This window comes from Motacilla alba, chromosome 3, assembly GCF_015832195.1.
Source record: "Motacilla alba alba isolate MOTALB_02 chromosome 3, Motacilla_alba_V1.0_pri, whole genome shotgun sequence".
NCBI classification, from domain to species: Eukaryota; Metazoa; Chordata; class Aves; order Passeriformes; family Motacillidae; genus Motacilla; species Motacilla alba.
Genome location: NC_052018.1, coordinates 60352347 through 60378248, shown reverse-complemented (window position 1 = coordinate 60378248; position 25902 = coordinate 60352347). Strand labels below are relative to the sequence as shown.

At 44.1% G+C, this 25902-nt stretch overlaps 1 protein-coding gene across 9 annotated transcripts in view; it reads right to left on the bottom strand.

Annotated features, from left to right (window-relative positions):
* Positions 1–8106, bottom strand: part of ARID1B (AT-rich interaction domain 1B) — a 326580-nt gene extending 318474 nt beyond the window's left edge. For 4 of the 9 annotated variants that reach the window (XM_038133280.1, XM_038133281.1, XM_038133284.1 and 1 more), the window contains exon 1: positions 5888–8104. In XM_038133280.1, the coding sequence (XP_037989208.1) occupies positions 5888–7648 (1761 nt within the window). In that variant the 5' untranslated portion in view covers positions 7649–8104. Of the gene's footprint in view, positions 1–5887 lie in introns of all 9 variants that reach the window. The other 5 variants (XM_038133282.1, XM_038133283.1, XM_038133279.1 and 2 more) reach the window with 3 other exon arrangements.
* Positions 8107–25902: the final 17796 nt, after the last annotated feature.

The window sequence follows — 25902 nt, the reverse complement described above, 5'->3', positions numbered from 1 at the left end:
CTAGCATCTTTATATAGCTGTTGGGTATGTAATGATAAAACAGTTCAAAGAATACTGAAATTTTGAATTACAGTGCCTTTAGTTCAAGGTGACTGTCCTGACAGAGCAAACAAATCCCTTGTTTCGCTCAGTTATTTGTCTTCTTACTTGCTGAATAAGTTCCAGTAAAGCTTAGGTTCTCCTACAACACAATGTGCACACAGTAAGACTGGCTTTATTCAAAACCTAGAGTTTATAGCACCAAGACCCTGGCTATTTCCAAAACAGGCGTCCTCAGGTGTGCCTGTCTGAAGCAAAGTAGATGCAATGTGCCTCAGTTTCCCCACCCTATACAACAGGAAGAATAATTTTTTACTCCAGTCCAAGGCACTCTAGAAAAATAGTGTAAAGATCAAATTTCCTTGGAATTTTGTTACTGAGAAGATAAAGGTAGTCAAAATCAATTCTGTACAAATTAGCCACTGTCCCCACTGTTTACGGAGTCACATAGGTTTTTTTTAAGATACATTCATCCCTGAGGATTCCTTGACTACAGTGGAACACCATCATGGATGTGTTTGGCTTTTCTGGAGCTGACATGTTCCTGGTGGATCACTGGATGCCACACTCTCAGAAATGGAAGTACAACAACGGAAATTGTCTGGCCTACCTGCAACCCAAACACTGCAGCACTCTGCCAGCACATCAGCATTTGTGTGTGAAACAGAGCATGAACAGGTACCGTTGGGGAACAGAAAAAGTAAAAGGCAAATACTATGATCTGAATGGCAAAACATACATGAAATGTACAGAAACCCTTCAGGTCTACTAAAAAATAATTTAAAATTTATTAACAGGTAGAACTTCCTTAAAATAAATTTTACTCTAGCATGATTGGCTCCACAAGATTTTTGTGCATTACGTTTATTTGCTTCTATAAGCACCAAGCAATACAAAAACAACACCACTAAGCAGCACTTTTCTCTTACTAGTTTTCAAAACAAATTTGAAAACCACTAAGGTATACTTTTAATTTAAGTTTAATTAAAGTCCTCATTCAATCGTACCAAAACATATATTTAACACTATGTAAATAGCCCCAAAATTGAAAGAAAAAAGTTTTTTTTCCCAAGTACCTTAATAATCACAATTCTAAAATATATTCTAGCAAGTTAGCCTACCACAAACACATGCTACTGAAATTCTGCAGCCTTGAGCATGCATGCACAGTGAGTGTGGCAACACTGCTTTACATATCCACAGAGAATCTTCAAAGCCTCCTGATAAATGGCACATTTTGAAGAAGTACTAAAAGATGTAAATGGTATAGGGCACAGGTACAATCTTAGGGACCAAAGAATAAATAAACTATGCCATTCTCATATTAACAATTAGAATGTCAAAATACCTATAACAAAACACTTGAGGAATAAAAGTAACAAAGATCTATCAGTAGCTAATCAAACTTGTTTTCATTGCACTAATTTAATCTAGTTTTAACTAAGATACTATTTCAGAATGAACAAGCATCACCTAATAGACCATGCTTAGTAATTTCAAAGCCATTATTTTTACATATGTAACTAGAAAATTTAGCAATGGATTATATGCCTTAGTTTTAGTGCCCCAAGATTCAGATCAGAATGCCAAAATGACAGTGATCGACTGCTTAGTACAAGAATCCTAACATTATGGAAGCAGTAATAGAGTAGGCAGGTTTGCATCTCTCTTTCTTCATTGTATCTCGTACACAGGGTTCTGCTGTTCCATGTGTAGGCATAAGCGCTACTACAGAAACCAATAACTGAACACCAAACCACAAAGTGTCAAATATATGGTCGTAATATATATATAGATGCTACTAACTGTGAATATTGCTATTTGCTACTTCTAAATAGAAGCTATGTGAATACTAAACTGTTTATTTGAAACTGCACAGGGAAAAATATATTTTATTCTCCCATTGAGACATCAAGAATCTATTCACCACACTAACAGCTGTTTAATGGCCTTCAGGCACAGGACATGATTCTGCAGCCTTGGCTTAGCCAGAACTGTCAATACGGGCAATCTATTTGGCATAAAAAGAGCTGCAGAATCAGGCATATTCAGAGTTTCTCTGCAACAAAACAAACAATACATACACAAACTCAGAGCAGCTCAATAGATTTTTTTCTAACATTTTCTCTGTATCTGATACAGGTACTCCTGAAAAGACTCAGGTTCTCTCCTTCTGTGTAGGTGTATGTAAATCATACACACGTGCACAAAGGAGAAAGACATGTATAAAGTGCACACTGAGAGGCCAGCTAATGTGTTAAACTACTGCAGTGCAAATCAGAAGTGAAGAATAAAAGGAGCCTTAGGACTCTAAATATCTGTACGCTGTCAAGGATTAATCAATAATCAAAAGACCTGAAAGACAAGGTACTGTACTAGCATCATACAAGTCCCCCACCATGAAATCAATGTATCTGTGTGAGCAACATCCATCTGCTTCAAAAATGTGCGTTTCTTCAGAAGCAGGAAGCCTCTATTGCAAGCTTCCATCACATCTCTCAGTTGGGTAAGGTGATTAAATTAAATGGAAGCAGAATTTTTTTACATAATTTAATAGGCTGGACAAACGCAAAACTTAGTTCATAGCAGAATGTCACAGTCCTTCACATTACAAAAATTACCCATGCCGAGGCAAGAATTTCCTGAACAAGCATCTCAGATGTTGTAACCTACTGTCGGTCCTTTTTCTCTGTTCACAGGACAATAGTTCCTTATAGGCTTAGGGGCCAATCAACATCTGCTTTACAAAGACACATGACAAGTGAGCATATTCTAATGTGTGTATGCATATATCAACAGCACACACACAGATGATTATTAAAAAATTGAAGAGAAGCCTTCTGTTCAGATGCTGGACTAAATATTCCGGTTTTCCCTTTCAAGAGCAATCAATTTCTCTACTTACACGGAGACTGACATGTGGGAATTAAAAATAAATAGCAGTGTACAAAACCAATTGTGTTCTGCAAGCTAATGGTAAGTACTTTTTGACACAACCCATTTTAGACATCAAAAAATATTAATTTAAAACCTAAAAAAATTTTTTATCTCAATCTCTTACTGGTTAAATGGAAAAATAATAATATAAAAAACAATGATGTCTTGCCTTTATGACAATTATTTTGAGGAAAAAATCATTCTAAAAATAATCAAAGAAATTGTGCTCTTGCCAGACTATTCTTTCTAAGCTGCATGCCAATCCTTATGGTGAAAAAAAAAAAAAAAAGAAAAAAGAAATCTGTAAGATAGGATGTAAACCCATAAATATAAGGAAGTATTTCTAAGGGTCATACTAAGGACATAAATGAATTTACTCTCACTCCTCTAATAAAAATAAAATACTTTAAACAATCTCTGCCACGAAGAAAGAGCACCCTGAACTAGCATGTACGATGTGTGACAACGGTTTTTCTAGCTTTTAAAGTCACAAATTCTGAACTACCTGTTTAAAAGGAGACGATGCAAATATTTTTAGAGTAATTATGAAAGGTTATGCATACAAGGCCTCATTACATTATGGCTTCCAGTGACCCTTTTACCATTGCAAATTTAAAAAATGGTGAAAATTAACACATACAAAAATCTTATTTCCTTGGAAGAAAAAGAAAGGAAAACGGAATAAAAACTAAAGACAGGAATGGTCTGTAAGAAGTAGACAAACACACACATAGCCCATCTAAGGTTACTATTTTTTTTTCAGGATTAATACACCATTTGCAATATTAAGCGGTAATTTTTCCAGACCCTATTCATTACTTTATGGAAAGATCCAGCCGTTGGAGGACCCCAAAAGCATACACCTGCATTTGTTCCTGTCAGACCTTGCTGTTAAAAGCTGTTAAAAGATTTAACAGTTCTTAATAGAAAGATCTTGTTGAAGGGAGAAGAAACCCATAAAATTCTAATGCACTACTCCATTTAACACAATTCACTTTCCTATTGAGAATTCAAGCCTAATCTCATACTTGTGTAGAAAAATAACGAGATCAACAACTCCTGATGCTTCTTGAAGTATTCTAACCACAATTCAAACCCAAAAGCACGTTTTCTCCCGAATATCTGGATTTGTTGTGGAGCTGAAACAAACACAACCTCTGGCAGAGCGGTTCCTTCTTCCCTTCTTTGTACAATACACGGCATTTTCACACCTACAGCAGCTCACATGCAAACACAGTCTTTTTAAGAGGCATGCAAAGGTTAGGCATCAAGCTAACAGAAACGCAACGAAACTAGTATTTGGTTTCTTTTTTTTAATAAAAATCCAATCCCTTGCATAACATCCGTAATCCGCAACATTACAAAATGTTTAGGTTCGTCAGGCTTTTGGGTTTTTTTTTAATAAGAAGGCGCGAGCGCGACCCGAAAACCCGAACCCTCGTCCAAAAGCGCTGTTATTACGAGGCACTTTCCCTACCGCCCCTAATTAGCGCGGAATTAAAAAATCTAAAACAAGTAAGTAAATATAGGTAAGTAGATAGACAAATCAATCGGTGCCCAGGAGCAGCAGGCGGCGCGGGCAGGCGGGGGGAAGGTGCCCGCGCGGCGCTGGCGGCGGTGCCCCGGTGCCCCCCGGTGCCGGCGGTGCTTGCGGCGGGGGCTCCTGTGCCTGCGCCGCTCCAGCGCCTCTATTTACATCAGCGGCGCGAGGTGCCCAATGGCGCGCGCGGAGCCAATCAGATGGCAGATTAGATGTCAACTCGGAGGCAGCTGTCGGGAGACGGTTGCAGCCAGTTTACCTCCACAATTCAAATTCCCAACCTGGCGGGCGGAGGAGACCCGGACGCTCCTCCAAGGGTCGCGCCCGGCAGCCGGCATTCCTGCCGCGCCGCGCCGCGCCGCCCCGGAAAGGCGCTGCGCCGCACCCGCCGCCCCGCGATCATCGCGCCTGCCTATCGATCGGATCCATCCATCGATCGATCGCCAGAGTTACCGGGGCTGGGGCAGAGGAGTGCGGGAGGGAGCGGGGCCGGCGGCCTGCCCCGGCGCCCGTGCCCCTTCGCTGACACCAAGGACTTTTCCCTCTTTTTTTTTTTTCCTCTTTTTTTTTTTTTAATTTTTAAATTTTTTTTTTAATTTCCGCGTGTGTTTGGAAGTGAAAGGCAATTACGCGCCCGCGCACCCGGGCACGCTCCTGCCGGCGGGCGAGCCCCCCGCAGGTCACCGGGCCGGGACGACCCGCGCGGACCGGGCGCACACGCGCGCACACAGGCGCGCGCGCGCGCTCTTCCCACAGGGAGAGGAACGCGGCCGCGTTACGTGGATCTCACTGCGGTAACTCCAATCAGTGACAAACTAATTTGCTGAGAGCGCGCAACGGCGCAACTCGTTCTGCTCGGAGATTAAAAAAAAAATTAAAAAAAAAAAGCAACGGGTTAAAGAGAGAAGAAAAAAAAAAGGCCCCTGAAAGATAATGGACGTTATCCCCCGGGAGCCCCCCGGGTCCGGCACTCCGGTTACAAAATCCAACCCCCCGCCCCCGTCCGTCCCGAGCTGTTTGTCCTCCGGGCCCTGCGTCTCTCCGACGCTGTTTCAAAGTGGTGGGGGAAAATATTAATTGGGTCTGAGAACAACCTAATTTCGGCAGCGAAAGCCACACTCCTGTGCCTCCAGCCCCAACGGGGCCGTGCATTGTGCACGGCTCACCCTCGCTACGGAGGCAGCGAGGGGCAAAACTGGCCCAGGAGAGAACGGGGGGGGGGGGGGGGGACTGGGGGGGGGGGGGGGGGGGAGAGAAAAAAAATAAAATAGAAAAAAAAAGGGGGGGGTTGGTAGAAAAAAGTGCATTACAAAGAAACTAAGAGCCCGACACGGAGGCACGAACCGTCATTAAGCGAGCGCGGGGAGTTACCTGGGTCCTGCTGATGGCCTGCCCGGTGTTCCCGGGGCTCATCGCCGGGTGGTTCCTTTGTTGAGCCGCTGCCCAGGCCGGGTTCGCCGCTCCGTACTGGGCGCCCATGTCCTTGCCCATGCCCATGCCCGCCGCTGCCTGCTGGCTTCCCGGGGCGGCCGCCGCTGCCTGGGGCTGGGGCTGCGGCGGGGCGCTGGGGCTGCTGTAGTCGGGGTAGCTGCTGCCGTAGCTCCGCATCATGGGGCTGGGGGACGTGAGCAGCTGGTTCAAGGTAGGGGTGGCCCCGGACGGGTGCTGGTTCTGCCCGGAGAACCGCGCAAAGCCGCCGGCCGCCGCCGCCGCGCCGGCACCAGCCTTGCCGAGGCCGGCTCCGCCGCCGGGGCCCATCATCATGCCGCCGCCGGGCTGCCTCGGGGAGCTCAGCACCCCGTAGCCCGCCGCGGAGCCCCCGTAGCCGCCGCCGCCTGCCCCGGCGGCCGCCGCCGCTGCCGCCACGGCTCCCGCGCCGCCGCCGCCGCCCGCGCCGCCGCCGCTGGGGCCGCGGCCGTAGCCCGGGTAGTGGTTGTACTGGCTGTTGGGGTACCCTTCGTGGGAGTTCTGCAGGGGGTCCATGCTGTTGGGGGCCGCCGTGGGGTGCATTATCCCCATCCCGGGGCTTTGTTGTCCGCCATGTTGATCAAAGCAAGGCCCGGCGCGGCTCGCCGTAGCGCTGCTGGCAGGGGCAGGGGCAGGGTTGCCATAATAGCTATTGAACTCCGAGACACCCACCGCGGAGGGGCCGCCGCCGCCTCCCCCGCTCCCGCCGCCGCCGCCGAGGCCGCCGCCGCCGCTCCCAGCGCTCGGGGGCGGCTGCTGGGGCTGCTGCTGTCCGCCCAGGGGTCCCAAGCCGGGGTGGTCGTAGCGGCCGCCGATGGGCTCGCCCATCTTGCCGGGCATCTCCTCCTCGTCGGCGCCTTTATTCAGCATTTGCTGCGGCTGCTGGGGGGGCTCGGCCTGAGCGCCCAAAACACTGTCTTTTCCTCCATGTTGCTGCTGCTCCATGTCTGCACTGGGCTGAGCAGCGCCGCCACCGCCACCGCCGTTGTTGTTGCTGCCGCTGCCGCCGCCGCCGCCGCCGAGGCTGCTGTTGTTATTCTGCACGGGATGGTGCTGAGGCGGCGGCTGCTGCGGCGGCGGCGGCGGGAATTGATTTAGCTGCTGCTGTAGTGCATGGTGGTGGTGGTGCGGGTGGTGGGCATGGTGGTGGTGGGCATGGTGATGCGGGTGGTGGGCATGGTGGTGGTGGGGCGGCGCGGCGGGGTGATCGCCTCCGACGCTCTTCAGCTTGTGGTTGGGGAGCAGCCCCGTCTCCATAGCCGAGCCCGGGTTGGAGGAGGAGGAGGAGGAGGAGGAAGAAGACGAAGAAGATGAAGATAACTCCGAGGAGCTTCCACCTTCCTTCAGAGCCGGCTCCGAGGAGGAGCCGCCGCCGCCGCCGCTGGCGTTGTTGTTGTTGTTACCGGCGGCAGCGGCGGGAGCCGCGTTATTGGCCATGTTCGGCGGCTCGCTGCGGTGGTGGTGGTGGAGATGGTGATCTAAATTATTCACGCTGTTGCCGCCGGCCGGACTCCCCTCGCCGACCCCCAGTGCGGGGCCCGGCCCGGGAGCCCCGGGCCCCCCCGGGCCTCGCTCTGGGCCCAGGCCGCCCGGCAGGCTCGGGGCTTTGCCCTTGCTGTTGTTCGCACTCGCCGGAGCCGCTGCGACTTGCGCGGCCATGATCATCGCAACATTGCGAGTCCGGAGAAATTGGTGCTGATAATAGTAACTATCAAAAAAAATTTTAAAAAGACCCCAAAATTGAAAAACTAAACAAAATAAAAAAAAAATCTACTCCCACCCTGAAAAATGGGGGGCGAGCAGAGGGGTGGGGGGAAGGAGAGGAGAGGGGCAGAAGGAGAAGCGGCCGGGGCAGGGACTTGACTGAGCCCAGAGTATCCCCTACGGACCGCTCCGCACGCACCGAGTTACAGCGATTTCCCTTCCCGAGTCCGTGGTTGAGGTTAGAAATGGTAAGAACGCCTTACGGTCCGTGCCCGTTCCCGCTGTGTGATTTCACGTTGAAAGTTTTTTTGTTCAGGTTTAAATGAAACTTTTTTTTTCTCCTCCTTTCCTCCCTAACCCGGATATGGGTAAACACACGTCTGCCGGAGCCGCGCTGGCCCAGCATGGCATGAGCGAGCGAGCGAGCCAGCGCCGGCAGCCATCGCCCCCTCCGCCCCGATCGCTCCCGCGCACCCGCAAAACGCGGACTGGACTCCACGCTGGACTTGCTCGGGCTCCCGCTCCCCTCTCTGCTCTCCCGACAGCGCGGCGAGCCGGGGGGGCGCGGCCCCCGCGGGTCCCCCCGCTCCCGGCGGGGTCCCGCCCGTGTGCGCGCCGGGGGTCGCGGCCTGCGCGGAGCACCGAACCCGCGGGGGCTGCTCCGACCGAGGGGTCGAGGCGGGCCCCGACGGGCGCCCCGGGCCGCCGAACGCCGCTGGGGCGGGGCGGAGAGCAGGACTGTCTCCGGTGCTGCGGGGCCGAGGGTGCCGCCGGCGGCGCTGCCCCGCGCGGGCCGGTTCGGCGGGAGGCAGGCGAGGGGCCGCCATGCGCTCCGGCTCTGCCGGAGCAGATGGATCGGTCAAACTTTCGGGAGCCGCGCGCTGCCCCCCAGCTCAGCGTGCCGTGCTCTGCGGCCGCCTCGTGTTCCGAGAGCAGGGACACGTTTGCTCGTGTGATGGAGAAATTAGACTTGTTTTGGATTCCCCCTCGCCGCCCCCCCAGCCACCCGCCCCCTGAAGATTTATATTGTATGTGCAGACGGTTATAAAATTTAACCTAAAATTCTGCAGCGGTAGCATCTTTGCAGTTGTCCACATTGTCCAGCTGTCTCCAAATTCTAACGGTCATTTGCACTGATGATGCTTTTATATATAGGGCCGTTTTCAATATGTTCTGTGTACTTATTTGCAGTTCAACAAGAGATGATCAAAGAGCAAGAGACATTCTCAGTCTCATAATTGTTTCCCCAAACAATATCATTTCCAGTATGCACAAGACACTCATGTAAACGTAGTAACATAAACCCCAAAATATATAATATGAGTAACTCTTGCTCCAAATGGAAAGCTGCTGCTGACCTACATTTTTGAACCAGAACAGTTTGATGTTTTTTTTATAACTACCTTAATACAAGTGATACCCTAGTATAACAAAAGGTAATAGTCACACATTACGTTGAACTAATGAAAGCATTTGGGAGATCAAATACTTGGCTATGAATACAGCAAACTGGGATATGAGTGAACGTTTTCAATACAGCAAGGGTCTCAACCATGATGTTTTAAATTAATATATTTATACAGTCTGTTAAAGGTAAGCACGTTTTCAAATTTCAAAAGGGATAAATAGGAGATTCAATCATAATGGTAGAGAAAAACGCAGCATATCAAGAAAGATGCTGTCACGAGTAGGTAGGCTTTTTTGAATTCACTCTGAAAGTATTAAAGGAGCAGAAGCTTCATGCTCTAATGTTGAGTTACATGTAAAGATTATTGATAAATGTATGAGCAGTGTGATTCCAGTGTCTATTAATTTTAGTTCTGTCTGAAAAGTCAGAAATATTATTATTTGCAGTTAATTTTGAAAAGTCTCAGTGCTTGTGAAGTACATCTTGCTAATACTTCTGTTTTACAGCTGGGGGGAGTTTGGTTTTTTTGGTTGGTTGGTGGTTTTGTGGGGTTTTTTTTTTGTATCCTTTGCAAGTGCAAAAATGGTATATAGCTACACATATATAAACACAGAGCGGGAAAAAAAATGGTGAGTAATTCTAGCGGGGGGAATCAGGTGCATACCCAAGGGTCATTACAGTCTGTAACAACAACAAATTGCAATTCTATGCAAACTGCTAGAAAGGGATATATCATCTTTGTAGGAGAGAGAATAACAGAACCATAAGATGAATTCATGCCAAATCATTCATCAGCTTTTGCCAAGAGAATACTACATCTTTGTTAGTGAGCCTTTTTGACATTATCTCCTGGATTTTCTTCTTTTCTATATTCAAATGCACACTAATTATACACATTAAACCACCTAAGTTGATTTTTAATGTCTTTCATATGCAAATAAAATATAGACGTCTCCTTGGGTGTATTTCTTTACATGTGTACTCTAACATAAAATATAAAATCAATTAAACACTTATACTTTGAGACATTTCTATTTGAGCAAAAATACATGTATTGATGATCTGCTAAGATGTGCTGATAGTGCCTGGGCTGCAGATCACAGTACTTCCTGACAAACTCCGCAACTCTTTCCAATCGGGAAAATAACCTGCAAAAGTTTAACACAGATTTACTTTGAAACGTTTTCCCTGGGAAAAGGGCAAAAAAGCATGAGGCTTTAAACTGAAGAGTTCATACCACTAACTCCTTTTCCTCCCATTTGTTTCAGCAACTCGGCTACAAGATTGGAACTAAGAGGCTATAAAATTGAGGCCCTCAGCACAATGAAATCAGTCTGCTATAAAAGGCAACACATGCCAGTTTTTCCTCCCCAATGGCAGATGCCACACCCTAAAGCAGACAGAAGGCACTGCAGTCTGTGCAAGGGAAGCACAACACAAAGCAACAACGATGGTTCAATTTTTTAGATCGCAAATAATGTTGAAATTCCTTTTGCCATCTTTGCTCAGATGATGAGTGGTAGTGTTTGTTAAATTCAAATGCTCCTTTCCAAAAGCTCTCATTGTATGCATGAATTATGAATTTATTATAATATAATGTAAAAAAGCTCTAATTGCCATGCATATTATCTGCTGCAAAGTGATTGCATTGATATTTGATATCACAAGTGCACAGTTTCAACTTTAGTTCTATTTTCATTGTTCCTTCAATTTAATTATTTTCTATAAACCAATGTTGTCCAAGTGTAGTTTAGTTCTCTTGATTTTTCCTGATAAATTATAAACTCTGGTACTCTAGGATCCCTCGTCAAAATAAACAACATAATTTTTTAAACTTACTGTTGGTAATTTGTTTACACCATTGTCTACAACATTTATACAGACCCTCTAGGCCACCTGTCTGTAGCTCGATCTCATGAAAGTTACTGCCTTTCCCCTCAATACAGCAGCCACCCTTCTGTTTGGCCTTCCGAGTCATACAAAGAGTAACACTGAAGAGAGAGATGGAAAACCAACCAATATTGTAATATCTCCGATATGTTATGTTAGAAATATTGGGAAAAATATTAATTTTTTTTTGGTAAAAATCCAATCTGAGGTTCAAGAGCCTGTTGGATTTGACATTGGTGCACACAGGAGTCTGAAAAATCTCTGTGTACAAAAGAAAAAGCTTTTCACTGGGATCTTGTTGTGTTTTATGGTTAAATCCACAGCGCAATTTAATGAAACTGTTGTCAAATTCACTGTAATTCTCAATTTCCTTCTTTTAGATTTGCATTAGATTTAATGAGAAAAAAAGAGAGAAGTATGTGGGCTTTTATTAAATTATCACTTCTATTACTAGTTAAACATCCAATCAAAATAATTCTGAAGTCAGTGCAAATCTTCTATTTCAATAAGGCATAAATCAGATCGCAGAAAAGTAGGCAGCCAGCTCAGGGCTGTTTTAGCCTGGTATTTGGAACTATAGTAATGGAATTTTGCTTTAAAAGATCCCTTATGTGGTCAACATATAAATATAACATAGCGCTGTTTTCTTTATTATGTAATATTTACATTTCAGTCACAAATGTAAAAAGTAAACCAGTGCCATAGATGTCCAGCTGATAAGCCAGAATCTGTTAGGTGTAAAGCCTGTAGGTAAGTGTAAAAAATTTATTTTAGCTGGACAAAGTGAACTTTGAAAAAAAAATGTGGTTTATGCAAACAGGTCATGGCCTAAAACATGTAGAGAGTGACACATTGTACCATTTAATTAAAATCCAGTCTTTAGCAGCTACTAATCCTGGGCAATTTAATCAATTTCTTCTGGCAACGTGTAAACAAAAGGCCTTTAGAACATCACCATCTCCATCTCGAGAATGTCATACATTATTTTATTATGAAAATGCAACTTGCTAGAGTTAGGCCACTTGAATAGACTGTTTAAATGCCTCAATTTTACAAAGGTGAAGCATCCATTGAAGTCAGTAAGATCACTTGCTTCCTTAAACTTAAGCCCTGACTAAGGGCTTTTGTGGCCTGAGGCCTCTGTGAAAAAACAGGTCTTGGGTCTGTACTTTGGTGAGATAGGGGCCCAACCAATTTTCTACATCAAAACAAAATCTTGCATTTGGCAGTAATAGGAAGGATTGTTGATTTCAGGGTTCACCTACCAGTGAAATCTGAGCCTTTAAACTGAATTACTCTAATATTTCTGGATCCTGTGCCATTGTTGGAGAACATCATGGCATTTTGGAGAAATTTAGGGAAAAGCTGGCCTTCCTTTGAATTAATAATTTATGGTCACATTTTTTATAAATTAGAAAAGTTAAACAAGAGTCAGTATAACAGTAATCATAGAGTTCTCTGCCAAGTTTATTTCCCATTCACCTGCCTTTTATAAATCTTTTCTGATGTGCAAGAGATACATGGGAAACCAAAAGAAATATTTGCTGCTCACTACACACTGGTTGGAGGTCCTTCCTTTTGTCAGTTGTAGTGTGCCAGGTTGACTGATACATTGAAGGAACAGTCAAACTGATGGTACACAGCTTTCACTCTCATAAAGTAAAAGAGATTGGTACCTTGACTGTAAACATGCTGGATGTTCCAAGAAAAATAAAAAGCCCTAAGTTTTCTTTTCTAAACTTTTTTTCACTCTATAGTCTTATATTTTATATATCACAGTTTATCAATTGCTGTTTCTAGAAACAGATTACTGTGGCCTCCATGGCTTAACCAAGTAAAATATTTTTCTGTAGGATATTTTTATGTACAGACAGAAATATATGGATTTTAATACAAGATGGCACAGTATTCCTCCTTTGCAAAGTGAATTTTTTGTATGACTATAGTGTCAGAATTATATGTAATTCTGAATTTTATAAGTGTGCCAAATTATGATTTTGCCTGATACATTTTATTTCTGACCAGTTTTGTAGTATTTTATAATTCACAGTCTCAAATACAGCATCTCTGAGTCTTTTAGCTGGAGACTCACCATTTTCATTTGCTGTAATAGTCTGTAATTCCCTCTTTCCCTCACATTATATTCATTTCCCACTCTTTCACACGTGTATACACATCTGCTTGCTGGATAATCCCAAATTCCGGCAGCCCAACTTGCAGCTGCCTTAGCCTCCTGAAGTATGGTCATGCTGTATCACTCATAAATATCACTCACAGTGTAATTCTGCCCTCCAAGTCCCAACGAAGTTCACCCCAGTGCCAATTTTCTTCAGCTCCTTTGCACAAGGGACACAAAGTGAATGCTCTTGGGGACGAAAAGGAAGAGCTGCAATGCCTCAAAGAGGGTGAGGGAGATGAGAGGTGGAAGAGGCCATATGAAATTGTTCTGAGCCTCCTCCATCCCAACTTTGTACATCTTGTGCTTTCTCAAGGGGGCAGCTTCCTGGTTTGAGAGCTGTTGCTTTGATACATTTACCCTTAAGGCACTACTGTACACTGAGAAGTCCAGTTGCTCCCACTTCACCATCAAGGAAAAGAGACACAAGGGAAAAATGCCATGACTGCATGAACACTTCTTTCAGCTGCAGTGCCAACTGCAGGAGCTCCAGATGACTGCCACAGTCACCTGGTATGGACCTTGAGGGTGCTGATGCAAGGATCTGCACATATGCATGATGTGCCAGCAACACGAGGGGAGAAAGAAAACTTATTTTTATCCAGATCCTTGCACTGACTCACCCAACGGCCCAAACAGTAGTGCTGGCATAACAGGAAGGGGGAAGAGAAGGGAAGAGCGCACGAGGCCGTTACCCACTTCTGTTTGACCAAAGAGGAGGTTTGGTGGCAGAAGGAGATAATAGGGTCTGTTTAGCCAACACTACTGCTGAAAGAAAATTATGTCATAAGACTATAAACAGGTGCTCTTTTCCAAAACCCAGCTAAGCCAGTGAAAAAAAGTTACTGTCCCCATTTTTTGTTGGCATCACCCTGTCAGATATTAATGATCCTCACATCTGCTGGTACAGTTGCTCCTATGAATACTCCCCAATCCTGTCTAGATTAAATAACCCAAGTTACCAGACTTACTGTTTAAACTATCTGCATTAACTGAGATTCATTTTCCTAAATAAGATTAGGATAAAGTGAGCCAACAGATCTGAGGAGACAGTGGACTCCAGCTGAGGGACAAGAAATAGCTGGCAGGTGGTAGTAACCTCTTCAATAAATACAATGTATTTTTGATGTACTGAGGGACTCCATCCATTTAGGCCCTAAATGTTAGTCATGGTGATATAGAGACAGTTACATGTCAGTAAATACCATTTATCCATTCTTTACATGTCAGGCCTGGAGTAGTAAAAACTTCAGGGTGTGGGGTTTGCCATCTTTATTTCTTTATTAATTTCTTACTATATTCTTTCTGCATCAATGGGATGTACACTTATAAAGCATATGCTGAACTATATGTACATCTCCACAGTCCCAGGTTTGTATTACAGCTTCTGGTCCATCATCTTTGCTTATACAGTGATTCAATAGAGCCTGTAAGCTGTGAAAGGGAATACTCCTTGCACAGGATGCAGCTGAAATGCCTGTGATCTCTAGATTCACTCAGAGAGGTTAGCTGGGATGAAGTTGCTCCACACATCAGCTGGAGATGGGGCAGCCATGGCTTTGTTCCCAGGGAGCCAGCAGAGGAGAAAGCTGCTCTCCTGAGGGGCGCAGTAGCTCTTGGTTCCACGCGCAGTCCCCATGGACACGCTGAGCTTGCTCCTGTCCTCAGCAAACAGGACGTCAGCACCAACTGCCGCTCGGGTACCTCACTTTCACATCCTCTCTGCCACATGTCTGACTGCCAAAGCCACAATCAAATCCTCATTATGAGGGTGAAGCATTTCTTTAGAAGAGCATCCCCCACAGCTGGCTGCCTGCTTCAAATAAGCTAAGAGCTCAACTAACCTAAGAGGAGGGTTTTTTAAATATTGAGGATGTAAATAACTTCCAGATATGCAGTTCTGAAAGTTCTCAAAATGCTACTAGTCTAGGGTGTGATCCTAGAAATGCTTACTAATTCATGTAGTCCTTGCTCCTGTTAAACCATGAAAGTTAGTGACAGACTAGAGAATCTACCATGTGATGAGGACTGATTGTTTAAAACATCTGTTTCTTCTTGCTTAAATATAAAAAGTAATGTTATTAAAATTAGAAAGACCATTTTATTAATCCAAAATATCGTCTAGTTATTTAACAAAGACTTAATAATGTGAGTCATCTGCATTAACAAATCCAGATGCTATAGTCAGAGGCAGGAAAGAGTCAGGGACTGACAATAGGTTTGCTTTTTATGCTGATTACTTTTTTCTGTTTGTTTTTCATTCCAAACAGACAATCCCTAATATTTTATCTCACTTGGTGGATTTTAGGAAAATTTTAAGTGAAGAGAAAATTCTGGGTTCTCTCTCTTTCTTAAAAAGGTAATATACAAATACTAATATGATTTTTCTAATCTATTCAGCAGACTTTGTAACAGAATTAAATGTGTGTGTATCTTTTTGCCATGTTACAACTGGTTTCTTCTCATCCAAAGGATTGGACAACTGTGGTTTTCATTTGACCACATTTAAATTTAAATTGCCACATCATTCTGTGCTGGATGTAAACTTGCTATGCATATGTCCAAGAAGAAAGGACCATAATTTGGAAACCACTATCCATGGTGATTCTCACCAGCTAGAAATCAGGGACTGCACTCATTCTGGGAAAGGCCACATAATGTAAAATCATCACAGTCACCTTGTCTTTTATGCTCTTCATTGAAGGGCTGGTACTACTGAGAATGAATTTTCAAAGTGCCTTGTGACAGAAGAATCAAAGCTCACCAAGAGCAAAGTGAGGCCACTACTAAACACTGCTGATTTAATTTTAATACATATAATTTTTATACAGGGATCTTATTTGCACAGCTCAATGGAGTAATGTATTTGAAGAGCACTGCTGATTAATTAGGTTGGTTCAGTATGAATGAATTAGGTGATCTCTATTTTATGTCTGTTTCAAAGTTCACTATTGTGAACTTCACCCCATTCAGTGCTCCATCCTGTTCAAAAGACTTGTTGCTAACTTTACTTGGGCAGGAAAGGGAATCATAAAAATCACTATGCAAGCCTCTTGAGTGTGGTGGGTTCTGTTACAGTTGTATAAATGCAGTTCATTACTCAGCTAAGGGGAACTGACTTTCTAGGTAAGTTTTGAAAACAGAGGGATCATGAGTCAGAAGGTGTGGAAACTGCACGTTTTATGACCAGACCTGAACCCAAGTTCTCTGTTCCTGGGATGGAGTCTATAGCAGCTTTAAAAGTAATCTGCCTCTTTTTCTAACTATATTGTGTATTTTGCTCCTATTTTCTCTAAAGACTGCAGAAACAACTGATTTCATTTATTTGGAATAATTATCTCAACCCATCAGTAAAAACAAATTCACATTTCCCTTAGAAATACAACAAAGGTGGAACACACTAGACTTTCCTTTTTGCTCCTTTACTTCCAGTTCAGGAGTTCCTTTATTCACTCTGATGTTAAATCTACTTGTATTAGAGAATCCTTTTTATCTGAGCAAATCTTATTCCTTAGCAATGAATCTCAGAACATTGTGGGGTGATTGTATAAAGCCATTGCTTTTTCTTTATTGCCCACTAAAGAAACATTTATGATTAAATGGGAAAGGGAACTATCTCATTCTCCTGAGCTGGAGATATTGGACTCAATAATGTCCTTCATACGTGTATGCTCTATTTCAGCTAACCTGTTAGAATTGCAATATAAAATTGTAAATCAATGGCATCAAGCACCTGTGAAGATGAGTAAGATTGCAAGTCATTTCTCAGATAGATTCAGAGAAACAGCTCCCAGCCAAGAACTCTTTTACATTTTCTACAGGGTCTGTCCTAAATTACCCCAATAAAGTCACTTGTTATACATCATATTGAGAAAATTTCCAGCTGTCTGATGTCAAGTACTCAGAAACACTATACATAGGGACACTTGGACTTTGAGGTATGTGACGTACAACTGGATGTTAATAAAAATTGAGTTACAGGCTATCTAGCTGGTTATTTGCAGAGCTAAAAATTCAGAATCTTCTTCAATAATGAAAGTGGATCCTTAGGAATTTGTTAGAATCTGTTCTGTTTAGCTATAACTGCAGAAAATGCATTATTTCTATACAAGGTGTTCCTTTATTGATTACTTTTGTGCTGGCAGGAATACTTACATCCAGCTACTCATAAACACTTTATGGGCTAGAAAGAATGAAAGTAAGAATTTTGTTTGTTTTTCTTGTCTTTCTGTAATCACAATGGTATCTCTTTTTAAGCTTGTCATCTTCTGCTTGGCTGATTCTCTTGTAACGGCTTTAATAACATGAATTTAATATGAAGTATACCTTTGTACCTACAAATATATATCAGTCAAACCCCTTACTTTCTGCATTTTGGAATAAATTTACTAAGATTTATATATGTGAAATATCCCCAGACCTTACAAAAGCAGAGTTGTTAGTACCCAGGCATGCTTTTTACCTCCACAGAACTTGGAGATCAGTGCAATGTAAAACTTGGCGTGGCAGACACAAAATATAAAATAAAAATACGCACCACCCAGCTGATTTCAGCCCCACTCACAGAGCTGACAGCAGCCACTGGGCACACACTGTCACAAGGGTGATCTCCCTCTCCCTGCAGAGGACATCAGAAGGAGGAGGAGGATATGTCTTAGTTTTTCAACCTGGTGGTTCATGCTGCTCTGGGAGACTGTTGGTAGGTCTGCTGCTGGAAAAGGGATTAGATACCTAGAAGAATGCAAATAAAAGAAGTCAAAGAATGGATCACAGAGAGGAGAAACTCCAAGGAGAGGCACCTGCACAGATGAAGGCATCACAGAGGTCAAAACACCTTCTTGGGGCTTTGGATTAAAAAATGTGAGGCAAAAGCTATAAGCTAGAAAGGAAAATGGTGACTTCTTCACTTGGTGTCTTTGATTCAAAAATGGTTTCTAGAAGATCCTTGCTCATTTATGAATCATGAGGCTTAATTACATAAAATTGCTTGACCTGTGTTATACCTTAGGTTATGTTACCTAAAGGTATCTTCTGACCTTAAATTTTATGAATCTGCATAAAGTAGCTCTAAGGAAAGAAGAGCAGAATATGATGTTGTTTCACTGATTTGAATTACAACATGCATTTGCATCTTCATTTGCATTTACTGTCTTAAAAGTAACTGTACTGAATGCAGTTGTGTGATGGAGTTGTCACTGTGAGTCAAAAAGAGGTGAATCTGTGTTCTGAATGACCAAGATCACATTTACAGGACTGATGTTTACCAGCATAGCTCTAAAGAGTTGCCAGCCCTAACAGGCATATCTGTGTTAACAGAAGCTTTGGTAGAGACACAGTTGTACCAGTAAAATGGTATTTTTACCAATAATATTTTATGCCAGTGCTGGGAGATGGTTTTATTCTACTAGCAGACAGTATCCGTATTAAACTGCTTAGGATTTTAGTATTCACAACAAAATACTCCCCTCAGTGATTCCTAAACCAATCAATTTTGTTGGTGCTGCCAAAGAAAGGGCATACCACTGGCCCTGGCAACTATCAGTTTTGTGCCACACATGACAGCATTTTATAAAGGGAGAGTACAGAGAGAGTCCTGGAGAAGACCAGGCTAAATCTGTTGGCCAAATAGTTATGGCAGGGAGGAGTGTGAAAAGATCAGGCTGATCAAAGTCGGAATAAACAATGACTAACAAAGAAGTTCTTTCTCAAAAATAGTTTCTGTCATTCGAAGCAAAGGTTTAACAATACTGGCAAAAGTGATACTGGAATAAATTACGCTGACCCCGTGGTTTTTGTAATTACAACTATACTGGAAAATTCTTTGTGGTGTAAACTAGCTCTCAGAAAAGACTCTAGGGGAAAGGGTGAAGGGTGATAACAGTTAGCACTTCATTCAGGAGCAGGGAATGAGGAGGGAACATCACTGCTTAGGTCTGTAAGTGTAGGCCAGATGCACCAGCCTGATCAGACTGTGAGCAATTCTCAAGGCTGGCCTGTGATAGGTGTGGGTGTTACTCTAATTTACTGTTTATTTGGCTGTGCTCACAGCCTCCATTTCCAGGGAGTTCCTAGGAGGTAGGTGTGCATGGCTTAAGGACCAGCCTGGCATGTTCAGTCTCTACTGAGCTGGTGCTCAAAAGTGCAATTCTTTTTCACTGTTCAAATCTAGGCTCTCTATAATTTAGAAGGGCATGACCACTAATCAACCTTTACTCCACCTTCATAAAGTTGTGCAACATTCAGTGCCCTTAATTTTATCCCCCCCTTTTTATCATACATAAACTTCTTGAAGCCTTTCAGTACTCTGGTGCAGTTTTTTCTCTGTGACTAGTTCTGCAGCTTCAGCTATAGAGATGACTTTCCTGCTCAAAGGAGGTTTATACAACTAACTGGTTGTATGTTAAGCTTTCACTGCTTCTGCACCACTCACACCTGAGCCCTTCTCCTCACTGAAGAACAGGACTCAAAGCCTCAACCTCAGGGCATTCAGAAACAATTTGAAGGTGATTGTGGGAATTGTGTTTTTAAGTAAGGTGAACTAGGGGTGAGGGGTTTGGGGAAGCAAATTTTCCGGGCTGCTCTGACTTCTTCTTCTCTCTCTCTCTTGAGTAGTTGTGCCATTTGTGCCTCATGATGCTGTTCACAGTGCTCACCCACCACAGGGATTTTCTCCTTATTTCCAGCACTGAAACTCTTCCTTCGCTCATCCCACCATCACCCCTGCTGTCTGTCCCCCACTGCAGCAGCTGCCAGTCTCACGTGTGTGCAGACATCCCACGCAGGGCTGCGTGGTGCTTTGTTTCACTCCTCGTTTCGGGGAAAACTTGAAGGACTGGCAGTGAGGCAGGAAGGTGAGGGCGCTGGGAGGGGTGTAGGCACAGCCAGAGGCCGGGAGAAGCAGAGGGCTAGAGAAAAGATTGCAATCTCTGCTTCAAGGCTGTGCTTTGTGCCTCAGAAAGGACGGCGCTGGCACCCAGGAGGCCTGGAGAACACTGAAGTAGCCCATTCCTCTCCATGAAGTGTGCAAGCAGCCCAAGGAGATGAACGCAGCTGGGAACACTAATCCACAGCTAGAGCCTGTGGATTAGTGAACGGCTCTCTGCAGTTACTGCGCGTTCTTGCTTGCCCTTTCCAAGGAATTCGGGCTCACTCAGGCAAGGGAGAAGGGCTCAGCTGCCAGTGGAGGTGGGAGCAGCGCTGATCCAAAGTCGCTCCCGTGGAGGGGCTGGTGCGGAGCCAGCCGTGCCGGGGTGAGGGGCCCTGCAGCTCGGTGTGCCCAGCGCTGCCGGCCAGGGCCCTGCGGCTCCCAGCCCAGGCATGGGAGATGCTGCTCGGCTTGGTTTGCCGCGGCCGGTGGAGGCAGGAGCAGGGTGAGGCTTGCACCGACTGCTGCCATGAGCCAGGGAGGAGCAAACACCCACCGGGAAGCCCAGTGGGACTCGGGCAGGACCAAAACTTTGGCACGGTTGTGGGAGACGTCTGGCAGGGCTGTGCTGGGCGACTCCTCGGGTAAGCGGCCTCCAGCTTGGAGTACGAGCACTGTGCAGCGCTTGCTGAAGCACTAGGGCGGTGACTGGTTTGGGGACATTCACAAGGGTCCCTTTTGGAGATGGAAGCACTGCTTGGCGAGAGCTGTGTTTGCTTTTGCTGGCACGCAGAGGGAGAGTTATAAAGCAAGCAAACAAACAAAAAGCCACAATGGCTGAAACAGTGCATTCAGATATCACTTACACTTACATCTTGCAAATTTGCTCCACAAAAAATGTTATTTTAGCACAAAGATTTTGGGAGTGTGAGCAACATAGATCCCAATTTGTCGCAATAACACTTAATATGTGAAGAAGTATTTATATGGGACCCCAAACCGAGTGGGTAAATAAAGCGTATATCTTTAAATCGATTCAGTCGGGCTCGGTGCAGCTAAGTATCCCGGCCCCGGTGCTGCTCAGGATGTTCCCTGGAGCGGTTTGCGAGCACCGGGAGCCCAGGAACGGCCGCCGTGGAGCCACGGGCGGGCCGGGCCCGAGCCCTGCTCCGCCCGGCGCCACCTCGCGGCCGCCCGCCCGCCGCGCGCCCGGTGCCTGCCGGGAGCGGCCGCCATGTCGCGCACCGGGGGCCGTGGGCATGGCGGGGAGCGGTCCTTTCCGCGCTCAGACCCGCCTCTCTGCAATCGGGCGGGATCGGAGTTGAGGTGCCTGCCTTCTTCTTGGGCTCTGGCTGTGTTGTGCCAGGTCATCCGCGCAGTGGTGCCGCTGGAGCTGCAGTGCCCTATGCCGCTTGCTGAGCTGGTGACACTGCCTGCCATGGTTGTTTTTTGGGGGGCAACATTTCCTCCCGTGGCTGTGCATCCCTTTCTTGTCCTACTCAGAAGTGTTTTCCTAAAAGATACCGCTATTTAAGTTCCCCATGTTGGAACTTGGCATACCCATTGTCCGTAGAGAAAACGCTTGAGGTACCATAAATCACGGTTACCTTGAAGGAGCATAAATGGAAAAAAACCTAGAAAATACTAAAACTTTTATCTGGGGTACAAAGAGCACAGAAGTTAAATTGTTAAAGGGTTACGAATACCGATGGAAAATCAATAGAGGGATTAAACAAGAGTACTGGTTTTATCACACCCGTAATTCTCATTCTATAGATATACAGCAAGACCCTTACTAATCAGTAATAAAAGTTGTCAGGGCTGAGGTGTATCTTTGCTCCATTCCCCATTTGGTGGGCATTAAGTCTGTTTTGTGATGGAGGTTTTGGGAGTAGGCAAGGAAGAAGCTGTGATCCCGCTGCTCCACCAGGCAGTGTTGTGTGCTGCCAATGTCATAAGTGCCACAGCCTTGACAGGCAATGTTGTCATAGCAAGTCAGTGTTCTGCATTCTTTTGAGAATTTAATTAAGTTGATTTTTTAAAAAATTAAAGTAAGTTTCTGTAAGTATATTGACAAGGTTAGAAATGTTACTGAAGTATACCATTCAATGGGTGGAATGCTAGATGATCCAGACAGCCATTGTTTGTTTTTGAGTCCCACTGTTAGGGTAATATTTGACTGGGGAAGGGGTCTGACATCTGGTTTTGTAATTGTTTGGGTTTGCAGTACTACCTGACACCATACCTGAACTGTGTCCTAGTGTAGTTTCTCTGGGTATGGAAAAAAATCAATTATTGGAGCCACTATACACTGGTTTACAGAAAGATTAGGGATATCAATATTACAACCAACATGGATATTTATGCATTATGGTTGTACTGTCTTTGTACCTGCATTTTATCCATAAGCTTACATCACATCAGAGATTCTTGCGCATTCAAAAATACGACATAAATGATAAAGAATGGAAAGATTCTGATGAATATAACTGCCTTCTTGAACATGTGTCAAACCATGGTTGTAGAGAATGGAAGAGTGACTTTTTCATGCTTTTTCTCCTTTGTAAAAGCATGAACAACCAGAAAGAAGGTGTAAGTTTTAAAATTCAGGTGGTTCAAGTGCCTTACTCTAGGAGTTGGAGGAAAGAACATCTTAGCTGTACTGCTGCCACTTACATGTATTTAAAAATAGACAGCACAAACACTGTGTATACTTCATGTGTCTTGCAGTGTGAATACAAGTTTGATGGTTTATGCCATGTCCAAAACAAAAAGAGATCCTGTACCTTCTTGTCTAACAAAAAGTTTACTTGAGAGGGGCAAAAGCTCAGCTGAAATTGAGACATATTGCTTCCCTTATTCTAGTTCAGCTCAGAGTATATAAATTCCCAGATAAAATTTTTGAGACAATTAAAAAGGGATCCTTCAGTAAAACTGGATTTTTTACAGGTACAGTATGTGAGGAGGAATATTTCCCCCAACATTTTCTTTCTCCAGCGTCATTTTTATGTGGCTATCATGTAGATAACAGCAGGGAATTCCACTTAAGGAGATCCTTAATGGATTTAACTAATGGTTTCTTTGTGATGCTCTCAGACAGTTCTCCTGTAATGTGGATCCTCTAAATATTTAAATCCACCATTGAAGCATTTAATAGGAAGAAAGTCTCCTACCATTAGAATAAAGAAAAGGCTTTCAGCTGGAAACAATACCAAAACAAAATCTGATTTGTACAACTGCATCAAGAATCCAAGCCCACTTACTCTGTGAGGCAGCTGATAAAACAAGGACCTAGGGTGCCAGGTAAACAATAAGCAGTCATTTGTATATTCAGACAGTATCTGTCCTTTGTCCATATTTTTGAGGGCTGTTTGTACTGATTGTTGGTTTGAGTGATCAATTAAACTGATAAAATAATACTGCTACTTACTGTTGGTACAGGGAAACTGCCTAACCCGTGGGCTTGTGGAATCTTGAAAATAGTGGATAGGTTAACCTGGGATGCTTCTTCTTGTTTTGAGTCTTGTGACACTGTTTCAAAGTGATCTTTCTTACTGTTCTATCCATTATCCTCCTTTTCTATTTTTCTTCCAAGTGGAGCCTAATGTTTGTCGAGTTCCATCAAATATTTGAGCTGGAAGGAAAAACCTTTTAGAAATCTACTTACTGTACTGCCAAGACCCAGTTTTTTCTCTCCTGTCACTTGCTTGGGAAGAACAGTCACTTCAGAAACTAACACTGGTCCTTAAGCTGTCTGCTTAGTGCAGGATTTTACTGTGTTTCCTTTGCACAAAGAACAAAATCTACTGTTTTCAATCTAGATTGTTTCTGAAAATGATAAATAATAGAAAAAAATAAAGGCTCCCCATAGCTTGCATTCAACTGAACAAAATCAGAGAGCTGCAGTTGCCCCACAGCTGCTTTTGTGGTGTATAAAATACATCCCTACCTTTTGAATACATAGGACTCCTTGAAAAGAATAAATATCACTTTCAGCTAAATAAATCTCTTTATTTTGTTCTGCACAGTTTGAGCAGGGACATTTATTTCTGCAGATGATATTAATAAATTTATTGGAATTTTCTGCAATCTCTTGACAATCTTTGCTGTCTAAATCCACTTGTAACCTGTTCCATATCTAGCCCTTAAATATAGACAGTTTAAAAATTTTTTTCTCTGATATTTCTGTGATGCAATTAATTTCTGCATTTCTGTCACTTGGTATTGTTACACATACAAGCACGTAGAGCCTTTCTGAATTCTTGTGTGCACAACCATGGTATAAATAATACACAACATAAGCAGTAAAGTTTCTCATTTGCTGTGGAAGCTGGCCATCCAGAAAGGGGCATACTGGACCAAGTTGCCCAGAACGTCACCCTCATTTGGCTCTAATGGGGAGGTTCTCTGAGAAAATGAGCAGGCACACTTAGATTTTCCTTCTTGTTGTATCTCAGCATCGTTAGCGATAATGCAGAACTATCAGCATGTTCCTCTCACGCTTGTACTTTATGTTGCATGGATACACTCAAAGGCTCGAATTAAAGGCTTTCTTGCTATCCTACCCGCTGCCAGAAATGAAGTGTCTGTTTTTAAACCAGGTGCCGGATTTTTTGTTATTCTGTATCTCCTCCAGTTATGTAAACCAAAGAGAGTCAACAGAAAATGGTTACTGGATAGTAACATCTATGTAAATCAGTGCAGATGCTGAACTAGTAGCATTTTGTATCCCCTTGCAGAGCAGAACATGCCTGCCCCAAAAGAAAAAATGGGGTGAAATTTATTTTGGGGGAAGGAAGCAGTAATGAGTTAGTGTGTGGAAACTGCTGTTACTTGGATCCATTTAAAACTTTTTTACTCCAGGTGCCTGTGTAGGTTATTATGTATGTTAAGTATGTTATGTATATGTGCTCTCGCAGCCCCAAGAGCCCACTGTATCTGAAGCAGCATGGCCAGCAGGTTAAGGAAAGCGATTCTGCCCCTCTCCTCTCACCTGGTAAGACCCCACTGGGAGTGCTGCATCCAGCTCCAGGGTCCTCAGCACAGCAATGACATTGACCTGTTGGAGCAGATCCAAAGGAGGACCACAAATATGATGGGGGGGGGGGGGGTGGGGGCTGGAGCATATCTCTTATTAAGACAAGGGTGAGAGAATTGGGGTGGTTCATCCTGGAGAAAAGAAGGCTATGGGGAGACCTTAGAGCAACCTTCCATTACTTAAAGGGGGGCTGTGAAAGAGCTGGAAGGGGACTTTTTACGAGGGTGTGTAGTGATAAGACAATGACAAATGGATTCAAACTGGAAAAGAACAGGGTTAGATAAGATATTAAAAAAAAAAAAAGTCTTTATTGTGAAGGTGCTAAGGCATTGGAACAGGTTGCCCAGACATATGGATGTCTCATTCTTGGAAGTGTTCCAGGCCAGGTGGTATGGGACTGAGCAACCTGATCTAGTGAAAGATGTGTCTGTCCATGGCAGGGGGTTAGTTTAGAGAACTAAATAGTCTTTAAGGCCCCTTCCAACCCAAACAATTCTATGATTCCACAATATGCATAGTGGTTAAAAAGCAGAGAATGCAAGTGTTGAATTAATGATAAAGGGCACTTCACAGAATCAGAGAATGGGTCAGGTTGGAAGGGACCACTGTGGGTCTCCTGGTCCAACCTTGCTGCTTAAGCTGTGTTGTCCTAGAGCACATGCCACAGGATTGTGTCCAGATGGTTCTTGGCTATCTTCAGTGAGGGAGACTTCACAACCTCTGTGGGCAACCTGTTCCAGTGCATGCTTACCCACACAGTAAAGAAGTTCTTCCTCACATTCAGGTAGAACTTCCCATGCATCAGTTTCTGTCTGTTGCCTCCTGTTCTATTGCTTGG